At 35.0% G+C, this 12,026-nt stretch overlaps 1 protein-coding gene across 1 annotated transcript in view; it reads left to right on the plus strand.

The window, feature by feature from the left end:
* RFX6 (regulatory factor X6) overlaps positions 1–12,026 on the plus strand; it is a 56,007-nt gene that overhangs the window by 5,355 nt on the left and 38,626 nt on the right. The window contains exons 4-5 of the mRNA XM_033234389.1: positions 6–67; positions 11,709–11,786. Coding sequence (XP_033090280.1) covers positions 6–67; positions 11,709–11,786 — 140 coding nt within the window. The remainder of the gene's footprint in view (positions 1–5; positions 68–11,708; positions 11,787–12,026) is intronic.

Raw genomic sequence — 12,026 nt, forward strand, 5'->3', positions numbered from 1 at the left:
TTTAGACAATTCGCCAGAAGTTTCCCCTCCTAACAACAAGGCGGCTTGGAACAAGAGGCCATTCAAAGTAAGATACTAATGAACATATGTCAGATTCTGCTCTTGTGCATGAAGATTGACATAAATGTAAAATAACTATTGTCTTTGTCAGTACAAAGAGAACCAGGTATTCTCTTGATGAAACAGACTTTTATCAACTGTGAGAACTGAAGAAAACAAAAAGTAGATTTCAGAATAATGTTTAAAAGGCAAATTTTACATATGAAAATAATAATATATTATTATTTCTGCTGAAATAATTTAAATGAGTCGTTTTCATAATCTTGAAGTCATTACTGAAGGCACCAGTGTCACAAAGGAGGAATGTATGAGACTAACTATAGTGAACCAAGCAGATTCCACAAGGCTCCCAAAGAGCAAGGCCCAAACCAGGGGTTAAAGAGCTTCGAGTAGGAAGGAAGTGCCTTAGCAAGCTTCGGGTTCTTCCTCTAGTTTTCTTTCCCAGAAAATAATTTCTTGATGTCTCCTTCTTTTCTCTTCAAGACAAATGACATACACAAATGACCTGTTTGGTCATCTCTTAATGTAAATATAAACATAAAATAAGCTGTCACACATTATCTTTAAATTTTCCTCTGTGTTGTGGCAGTCTCTGGAGAATGCCCAAGTACAGTTTCTCATTCAACAGCTATTTTCTCTGTGTGCTGTGTTTTTAGTTTCTCCTTTCCTTCTGCCTATAAGCATGTCCAGATCTCCTTTATGCTGAGAAAGAAAAAAGCTCCAACCTTCGTGATTGCTCCAGTATTTCTGCCTTTGAATTGTTGCTTCCCTTACCACTGATCACATCCCTCTGACCTAGTCCATTTCTCTACCTGGGCAAAAATCCAATGGCTGGTTTTTACTGTTACCCATCTTCCTTGGCTCCTGCCTAGCATTTGAACCAACTGATAATGCCCTCTTAAAATAAATAAATACAGAAAACTACTTCTATAGCTTCTCTGTCATTGTATTATCCAGGCCCTCTTCCCTCTTCTACTGCTGTTTCTAGCTTGTTCACTGCCTCCTTCTGCCCTGACATCACATCCAGCACTGACAGATGAAAGTATAATGTGGCCACATATTCAATTCAAAAAAGTCTGGAAGCCACATTTAAAAAGTAAAAAGGAAAAAGCAAAGTTAATTTTAATGTTTTATGTAATCCAATTTACTCAAAACATTATTATCTCACTATGGAATCAATATAAAAATCATTAATCAGATATTTTACATTCTTCCTTCCATACTACGGTTTTGAAATCTAGTGTGTATTTTACAGTTACATCACATCTCACTTTGGACTAGCCACATTTCCTGTGCTTACACCCAGATATGGCCAGTGGCTTTATTGCTTTATTGGATAGCTCAGCTTTAGACACTTGCCAAAAAATAGGTCCTACTTTTTGAATTCTTTTGAATATGCCTCTCCTCATTGCTACTTTCATAGCCTGGCCTTGACTCTGTCTTTCTTGTCCATTCATGCGATTTTTTCAGACTAACCTTTTAAAGTTCAGATTCAATCATATCTCTTCTATGTTCAAAACCTCTGCTGGCTCATAATTTCTATTATTAATGACAAACTTTCCTCAACTTGACATTCAAGGTCTGTCAGGATTTAGTCCAAGTTCATTTTACTGTGTCACCTATTTCTCACTTTCTAGCATGTAGCCTATGTGCTCACCAAGCAATCATCCCAGTAACCTTTGATTCACTCCAACTGTCAGTCTTTTGTTTAAGTTGATGCTGTCTCCCCCTGGAGAATGCCTTTTCCCCTATATATGTGTTGAAATTTTACCCATTTGAAAGAATGTCTCTTGAACTTCTTCCTTTAGATCTTTCCTTAGTCCACTGATTTATTGTAGGCTCCTTTTCTGCACCCTATGGCAGTTTGTTGGTACCTATCTTAAGGTGAAATTAACTTATCTCCTCCTCGAAACAGATCATACACATTTTGAGGACAGAAACTTTGTCTTATTCACTTTTATATCCTTTCTGTTGGCCAATACATGATAGAGTACCAATTAATACTTATTTAATTGATTGCAATTAATGTTAACATTATCGTGGCCTGGAAAGAGGAAATAAAATGCCAGATTCAAAAAGGCAAAATTGGTCCCTTCTTTCTAACCAAGTCAACTTTATTTCAAAGTTTGATCAGTTTAACTGACTGGTGTCTACTCAATTTGATTCCTACAGAATTGTGTAGGTTGGGGAAAGATCAGATAGTGTTTAAAGTAAATAGATAGAGGGAAAAGAGGCAAAGCAATGAAGAGAAACCCTCTTGACAGGATCTACAAGAGAGTGGGCTGGCAGGCTGCAGGGAAAGTCAATTAATCCTAGAAGGAGCCTTTAGGATTAGAGATGAATCATTAACCCTGTCCTTTGTGTCACAGTGGGGCTCTAATACTTAGGTTGATGTAACAACATGGGGTGACTTTGGGCAATTTATTCGAATCCAAGAGCCATAGATGTGCCCAACAGCAAGGCATTAACAATTTGAATTTTTTTTCCTGCTGTGCTGATATGCCATTTGATTTTTGTGACATGACTTTTTTGGTGTCTTTGTATCATAGAGAAAAATTAATTTTCCATATTTAAACTACATATGGTAAAAATATAGCAAAATGTAGTTTGTATATCTTGTAAATAATAATTTTTTGATATAATTATTCTTAGCTAGGTATGTTTCTGCCTTTATTTCCAAGAAATATGCTTAGCTTTTATCTTGGAAGATAGAATATCAAAAGGCAGTATAGCCTAATGGTTAGGGATATAGACTTTAAAGTTGGACAACTTTAAACATGAATCTGATGTTTCCATGTATAGCTGTGTGACACCAGCTTTCCAGCTGGTGATTTATTGTAGGATTATTCAGCTTTTCACCAGTAAAGTGGATATGCAATACCTTATAAGATTGTTGTGAGAGTTAAATGAGATAAAGTACAGGAATGAAGATAGGAGTGAATATACTTTCAACCCCACTATCCTTAATCATAAAAGATTAATGACTCAATCTAAAATAATGTGCAATACAATTAAAAGTTATTATTTATTGAGTACCACACACACACACAGATACATGCACTCATCTCTAATCCTTGCAATAATGATAGAAGGTAGGAATTCCTGTATTACAAATGAGTAAATTGCATTTCAAAAGTTATTGGCTTGCCCAAGGCCACACAGATAATACACAATAACAGTGTTGGCATTTGAATCAAAGTTTACCTGATTCTAAAGTTTATGTTTTATCTACTAGTAAAAGTTGGGAAGCCTACTACTTTTTTTCCAATATCAGTCGTATCAACAAATAATTGTTTATTTCTGACATATAAGTTTTATTGTTTTTTTTTTTTTTTTACAGATCTAACAGTTCTTAAACTTTATTAATACATTAGATTCTTCTTCAGAGAACAAACACTTTACCACGCCACAATCACAAGGCGTTTAATTTAGAGGTGTTTGTGTTTTATCTAACAGCAAATTTGTAGCACAAACACAATTTTATTTTCTGCCTTTTAATGTTAGTTCTAAACATTTCTCTGTTACATATTATCTTTGGAAACATTTCTAATGGCTGTTTATTATTTCATAAACTTACATTTCATAAAAAATATTTTTATGTCTATGGAAATACAAACAATTGAATGAAAGACAGAAATATAAAGTAAGTATACCTTAGAAAATCAGGGAATCATAATTTCTCCAAATTTTACTAGTAATTTTGCAAAATGTATTTTATTGTTATTGTAGTGTTTAATACAGTACTTTTAGCATAGTATTACTAAACATTCATTAATTATTTTAAAAATATAAATAAATGTGATATTTATTTTAACATCATTGGATTGCATACTAACATATACAAACATTGTGAAACTGTTCTGATGATGATTACTTAAAAAATGAGTTTTCAATTTGTGCCAAATTATTATAGGATAGCTAGAGTATGTCCAGTCATCTCATTGGGGACTATCAGACAGAATTTATTTTAGATTATAATTGACTCAAAAAGTTCTCCTGTACTCTGGGCATGAGATAGCACCTCCTTTTTAAAAATTGTTCTTAGATGTCTTTGAGGTTCATGAAGCAGTGTCACTCTCCAAATTTTACTGGTCCCTATATAAAACCCAAAGTTTGGAAAACACTAATCTCTGTGACAAAGAGACGATTAGTAGGGCCTAAAAATCATGAATGAATGTGGTGTCTAATTTCAAGTTCTATTTTCCTAAGTTTTGAAATAACTGGCTATTAATTACAGTAATGTCTTCACAACTCTCACATTTGTTCATGTGCTACTTCTTTCCCTCACTAAAAGTGAAAGATGAAAAAGTTTGACTGTATAAAATGAGCCCAAAATTTATTCAATAGAATGGAAGAGATAAAATATTTAAAACAGGCATATTAAAACAAAAAAATAGGCCAGATATGGTGGCTCACTCCTGTAATCCCAGCACTTTGGGAGCCGAGGCAGGAGGATCATGAAGTCAAGAGATTGAGACCATCCTGGCCAACATGGTGAAACCCTGTCTCTACTAAAAATATAAAAATTAGCTGGGTGTGGTGGTGAGCACCTGTAGTCCCAGCTACTCAGGAAGCTGAGGCAGGAGAATCACTTGAACCTGAGAGGCGGAGGTTGCAGTGAGCTGAGATCGCACCACTGCACTCCAGCCTGGAGACAGAGAGAGACTCCATCTCAAACCAAAACAAAACAAAAATAAAAAAATAATAGACAAAAAAATCTAAACACACATGATCACTATGTAGGCCCAGATTTCATCCACTGTCAAAATTAGGAACAATTAAAAATGGAATAATTTGTTTTCAGTGGCAAGTTCAATGTTCCACATGGGAGGCCACTGCTCTGATGGTTATGAAAAAATAATCTCTGAAGATGAACATGAGGGCTCAGGAAGCCTCACTCTAGGGCACCTAACAAGAGTACTTTAGGGACAAAGCCAGTCAATTTGCAGGCAGATTAGTAGCTCAGCTCTCTATCCAGTTCCTTCACAATTACCATCCCCTGCCAGCCAAGAAAACCAGCAACCCCAACAGTGGACACTCTACATTCCCAATACCAAGATAAAAACTGACTTTACTTTCATGTTTCTTCTTTTCTTCCCTTTAATTTTGCTACGAATCCCAAAAATACATACCTGGTTTTATTATCTGTAATATTTTTTAATTCAGGTTTTAAATAAATAAAAATGAAACAAAGTTCTGTGAGTATAATAAGGAAGAATAACTCATGCATCTTTTATGGTTATGAATGCATTGAGAATAATCAGTCTATTCCTACTGACATTAATGTACAAAGTGTGATGCTAAAGAGTTTTTGAGATGCAAAGAATTGTAAAATAGGGTGCCTGCTGGCAAAGAACTTTCACTATTCATCTTAATTGTTTAATAAGCATTTTACTGAGGGTCCCGTTACTAACTAGGCCCTCAGATACAATGATAAGCAAAAACCTTGTATCCTACCCTTGCTCAGAATGGCTTGGCTAAGTAAGGGAGAACATAATGGAGCCCACAAATAGATTTTACGCACATGGTAGACTGTTTGATTTTAAGTTACATTTTAATTTTTTGTAGACTTTGATCAGCCAAATCTTGGTTTTCAGACATGATAGACAAAAGCTATTATCTTATTTATTAGTAGTGATTTAGTGGGTTAATAAAACTGATATGGCAGCTGCTCTTATCGTAGCAAGTTATTGCAAGTCCCTGAACAGCTTAATCCCATCATTTCCTTATCAGTTATCATTTGTGTAGTGTAAACTAACATCAGGGCTACTAGCTTAGTGGGAACATATGTTTCAGGAATTCTATATAAAGACTGAAATGGAAAAGAAGAAATATAGATGCAGGTACAAATTGCTCAGCAAATGAAGAAAAGTATTAGGCACGAGGTAAATATTTTAGTAGTAAAAAAGAACAGCAATAATTTCATTTGTCATATTAAAAGTCTGTTATATTTTAATAACATGTTCATATTAAAATGTGGCTACAAGCATTAATTATTTTTCTTTATTCATAAATTTTAAATCAGATCTGTCATTTGACATAAGATTGAGGAAAGTTGCTAAGAAATGAACACACTTTTCTTAGATAATCATAGAAGCTGCTTTTGTGACACATTTTCTTGGAAAAATTAGCTAATCATTCCCAGGATTTTTTGAGCATTTATCATATATTTTCTTTAATAGAAATGGATAATAATCATATAGGGAGAAGGAACTGTGAAATGTTTGGGAATCTTTATTCAGAGTAACCTACAGGATAAGCATTAGGTAGTGTTACATAAATTTAAACAACTATTTCTTCCACAGTGAGACAAACCTCACTTTTTATTTAACATACACCAGCATATCTTCTTGTTATATTACAGTATGCATGGTAAATACTCCCTAGCAAGATTGATTTTAGGGTCGTCTATTAACTACAAAATAATGCTATAAAATATTGCAAGTGAGATGAAAAATTTATGTACACTTTGCATGAACTGTCTCTCCCCAGTTTTATGAGGTTTATCTTTAGTGACTAGGAAGACAGAAAGCTGCTCATTTATTATCTCTTCTCTGTTCTCAAAGACACTAAATCACTCGGATGACAACATGTACCTAGTTAGACTAAAAGGAAGATTAAAGGGAAAAGTTTATTTTGTTGGCTCCAGAAGAAACAGGGTATGAAATGTGCTAAAGCATTACAGTGGTCATTGCAAAATACTGAGGTTTGTATTGCTAGCAACAGTCTTTCCACCAGAGTACACCAATTTCATGCCCTTTATATATATTGTTTAGGTACACAACTTTTGTTCAGTCTCAGTGTTTTACTGATGACCTGGAAATGCAGTGTCAGAAGGTGGTTATTGAAAACACTCAGCTTTAAGAAAATTTGTTTTATTGATTTCTAAATTCCTAGAGGAACAGATTGATTTAACCAGTAAATGTGTGAGGGTTTTTCTTCATAGTAATTTTTAATGAAGAATACAGTGAAGGGAAAGATAAAATTCTCATCCTCTAAATCTTAGAGTTTAGTATGGGAGGTAAGCCATGTATTATTAGAGATATGCCAATGATACAAGGACAAAGTTGTATAGGGTAAATGACCAAGAGAGGAGTTCAGGGAGTTCAGGAGTTTTCCCTGAGATATCAAGCAAAGCTTCATGTGTTAAAAACATGCCTTAAAGTATGATTCAGAAACGAGGACCTGATGGAAGAAGGGCTGTCCCAATGGAGAGTGAAAAAAACCAAAGGCAACACCATGGCTATGGCAAGCTATTTATGAAAAGCCAGTCATCCTAATAGTAATGGTCAAGTTTATATAGTACTTGTGATAGGGTTAAAGGAGTTAGTAGACTTCCTTGCATCATGTTAGATAAGAGATTCTTTAATTTCTACCAAATTTTAAATTGTGGTGATATGTTTAAGTATATGATATTATACGAATTCTCTTAATGGGCAAAATTTTATGGTTTTGTGACACATTGTTATTTTTAATTTTTCAAGTTATTCATTCATTTATCTAACAAATGTTTATTAATTTCCTATTATAGGGAGCTTACATCCTGGGAGTTTATATATGGAATGTCAAATATGAAACATCCAGATCAGTGGTGTGGGTCTTAATAATTCATGTTAGTTATCTATGCTTACATTACTCCTGCCAAACAAGAATAAAGAGTGTGTGTGCGTGACGGCAGATATATTTGAACTACATTTCACTAGAACTTTCTAATTGTAAATAAAATTGCAATACAAAAGAGAGATATCTTTTGCATCTTGAGTGTGGAGGCAATATGGTTTGTGGAATCATGGGTTTAAATTTTGCCTTCAAACCTGTAACATTTTTAAACAAATCACATAATTTTTGAACGTCTGTTTTGGATTGGGGATATTGCTCTACTTGCAGGCTGCTGTGAAAATTTGAGATCATGTATACATACAATTCTTTGCATGTAATAGATGTTCAAAAATGGTAACTATTTCTATCATGACTCATTATCACCTGCTTCAATGGTAGCAAATATTAATTTGGTATTACAATTCTCTCTTTGCATTATTTGTTCCCTCACAAGACTGTCAACTCCTCCAGAGACTCTCCTCCACCTCTCTTTGAATCCTCAGCACATAGCACACAGTAAGCACTGAATACATGTAGGAAAAAAAAGAGTGTACTCTTTCACTGGTTCTCTATCTCCTGTCATGTATATAAGATTGTATTGATAGTATATGCTCAGCTACATCAACATATCTAAAATCTAAGGCATTGCTAATAGGAAAAGGATATGCCGTTTCTCTCTTGTAGAGCCGAATGTAGCTGACCAAGTCATTTTCTTCAGGTGTCAGTTTGTGTGTGGGTTTATGGTGTTATTTACATTTGACTGATACATAAAATGCATACATTAATTAAAAAGCACCTTTTTAAGGTATATATAAAATAGTTACTTTTGGAATATAAATATTTTGGATATAGGTAGAGGCAGTAAATATTTCTATTTGTAAAGATATTCTGTCCTAATGACTGGGGACAGAAATAAGGGGGCCAAATAATATAGTCATTTATAACAATAAGAAACATGTTGCATAATAAAACATTCTATCCTTAAAAGTCGTAAGAAAAAAGTTACACATCTATATTAGTTAGAATTTATTTGGTCTTAAAATGTAGCAATTTTTAAAAAATGTGAATATCAGGTGGTTTTAAAAACTGCAAGTAAAATGTGCCTCAGTGCTGGTCAGTGTAGTCACTCTTCCATGACAGCAGGCATCAGGAAGCCATAGACTTGGGAAGGATTTGGAAACATGAATATTCCTGATCAGATTTTCAATGTCTGTTTTGTTCATCATTGTCCTAACAACTAGCACAGTGGTCAGGGCACAGTATCTACTCTAATATTTATTGAACTCATGGTCATCTCTTTGACTTGTCTTGTGATTTTTGTATACCACCTGTGAAGACAGTGTAGTGTGTTCTCAATCTGCATGGCAAACCATTTTACCACACTGAAAAGAGGATCAGAGTTGAGAAGCAAGAAAATTGAAGTTATAATAAAAGAAGCTTATACATTTTTAAGCCAATGTTTAACATGTATTGCTTTAGCAAGTGGCTAAAATGTAGTTATTTAAGCTATAAAGCTTATGAACAAACAGTAAGCTTTGCAGAAAGAACATGAAATTACAACATCTTTCCATTCTAATGGATCTCTGTTTTCAAACATTACTTGATTTATTTCTTCTAATATATAAACATTTCTTTTGGTATCTTAGTTCTAAAATCTAACAAATGAAATATTAGTAATTATTTCAGATTCTGGCTTATTAACTAATTCTACTAATATATGTGACTATCTTCTGAATCTGCTGTTTATTTTCACAGTTTTAAATATTTCCCTTATCTATATCTATTAATATGGCTCCTTCGGTAAAGTCTTTATGACTTAAGTAAGCTTCTTTCTTTTCATTTTTAATTAGAGACATAACTCAGTTCAATGTTTTGAAGTTTCCATTAAGTTTTCTATTTCCTTCATTTCTCCCTTTGTTCCATTATACCTTAGAGGTTCTTTTTTCCCATCTACCACAGGATTTAGTTTTCTGCACTGTAAAAACAAGCAGTTATGAGGCTCCTTTTTTCAGGTTAGCAGACTATAATTATACGTCTACCAAAATTGAGGACTTGAAAACATCTTCCCAGTCTTCCAGAATCATAAAATATCCTCATTTATCTTGACCACCATATATTATTGTTTCCCAAATATAACAACTCTTTCTGAAAACATTTGTTATAATATTTGTTGCTGCTGTTGTTGTTTTGATGTTTAAAAATCCTTTTTCCTTCATCTCCAATGACCTTGAATCAATAGAGGCAAGTTTGCTGCCACAGTCCTGCCCTTAGAACCTGAGAAGAGAGAAGCCATTTCTGGGCCTCCCAATTTGGAGGGCTCATTGTGGCTGTCCTCCAGATGCTGTCCTCATACGAGGCAGGAGTCCAAAGCCTGAGTGAATGTGTCCATCCAAAAACCACATCCCACTTCTGGGCCCCTGGGGCTCTGGAATTCCCTGTCCAAACTGCCCCAGGCCCACTTCTTGGGCCTGTATTGGGCATGTCCCAAGTCCATCCTCAGAAGGCCACACTGCTCCACTAGTGTTCATAACCCTAGAATGAGGTGTGGCCAGGGGGTAGCTGTTAGTGGGTGATGCAGATGCAGCTGGATCTTGGATGTGCAGTCCAGTTCCCTCACAGTGAACAAAGGAGCCAGAGCTGAAAAATGGGGTGAAGGTGTGGGTCTTCCCCCACCACCATGTTCCCAGATGGAACTCCAGGAGTCTAAGAATGCTAAATTCATATTTACCTACTAGATCATTATGGAGGTAAATTGTCAATGTAAGAGAACAGGAATATTTTTGTTAGCAGTTCGTTAGCTCGATTTATACTTTTCAAATAGCTATTCATATGGTATGTAGGCTTCCATTTGTACTCCTGTCCTGGATCCTGAAAATGTTTAGGAGTGGAACTTCTTGGCCAGTAGATCTTTCCTGCTGAGGTTTCCTGCTGAGGCCAGAGATGGGAACCTTGATGGATGAACTGAGGATTCATCCATTCAACCAGATGGATGAACTGTGGATTCAAATGGTGGATCCTCAATGTAAAGGATCCACTTTAAACTCAGATGGTGATGTTCAGAAACAATGTTTTAAAATATAATTAGGCTGAAGTCCACTGGAAAGCCCCTCATTCTCTTTTTTTCATTCCTTTCCTGATCTTAGATGAATGCAAATTGAAGGAGTTGGTAAACAGTAGGTAGTTATGGGGGAAGGATGGCAGAGAGTAGGGACTGACCACATAAAGCAGATGCTAGAGGATTCTGGCTATCCTCACTAAATGTCCACTATTCCACTAGCATGTGTATAATATTTGTAGTGTTTATGTATGGATGTGTAATATGTCAAGAGTTTGTGGCTTAGGAGAATGAGCTATAATTTGAGAATCAGTGAGCTGCTATACTTGTATTGTGACTCATGATCCATTGGCATATTTATAATAAATTATCTATGGTACTGTTACTTTCCACATGTCATTTTCATTGATTTACACCATAGCCTTCTCCCCACTGTTGCACGAAAGTTTGAAGTGAAAATAGTGAATTGGACTTTTGAGTCCTCATGAGGAAAATAATGTGTAAAGGGTCACATGCTTCATGCATATTCCCATGCATGAGATTGATCTTCCCCACACATAATGTCATACTCTTTTTTCCATTCAATAGATATGGTAAAGAAAACCGTAGCATTTTCTTGTCCAATTGACTAAATTCATGCTGAATCACTCAATTTGTAAATATATACAGTACATATACTTAGAGCCAATGCCTACATTTATACATTCTTGGGATTTGGAACCTAATGTTTTGGGGGACGTAAGAGGATTGTCAGTAGGTAATTCTCCTATCCTTTTCAAGCCTAGAGTCAGAAATAACAACAACGAGTAGGAGTAGTGGCTATCAAAGAGGGATATAGCACATTAAGATGCTACCTACCTGAAAAATGTCAGAAAAGAAAGATCATCAGGGTTTGCAGTTCTTATTCATGGTTACTTCAGTTACACCTTAGTCTCTTTTTCCTCTTCAAAAATCTCCTTCATTAACACAGAGCTGGTTCCTGTCTTTGCTCTAGGTATCATTACTATGGGATTGGCATCAAAGAGAGCAGTGCATATTACCACTCCGTTTATTCTGGAAAAGGCTTGACAAGGTAGAGTTACACCATCTTCAAGACAAATTCTCTGTGTTTCTTTAAATATGCATGATACCTATTGAATAAAATGACTTCTTAATTTTCCTTATCAAAATGTTTCCATTTAAGCATCGGATCTTAATGTCCACTTTGTAAGGATGATTATATAATCTAGCTTCCTGGGCAAATTATATAACTTGTCATAATTAGTGAGAAATTAATTGTGTACTAGGTGTTCCAGAGAGATGAAGAGGAGAA

This window comes from Trachypithecus francoisi, unplaced genomic scaffold, assembly GCF_009764315.1.
Source record: "Trachypithecus francoisi isolate TF-2019V2 unplaced genomic scaffold, Tfra_2.0 Lachesis_group15, whole genome shotgun sequence".
Lineage (NCBI taxonomy): Eukaryota > Metazoa > Chordata > Mammalia > Primates > Cercopithecidae > Trachypithecus > Trachypithecus francoisi.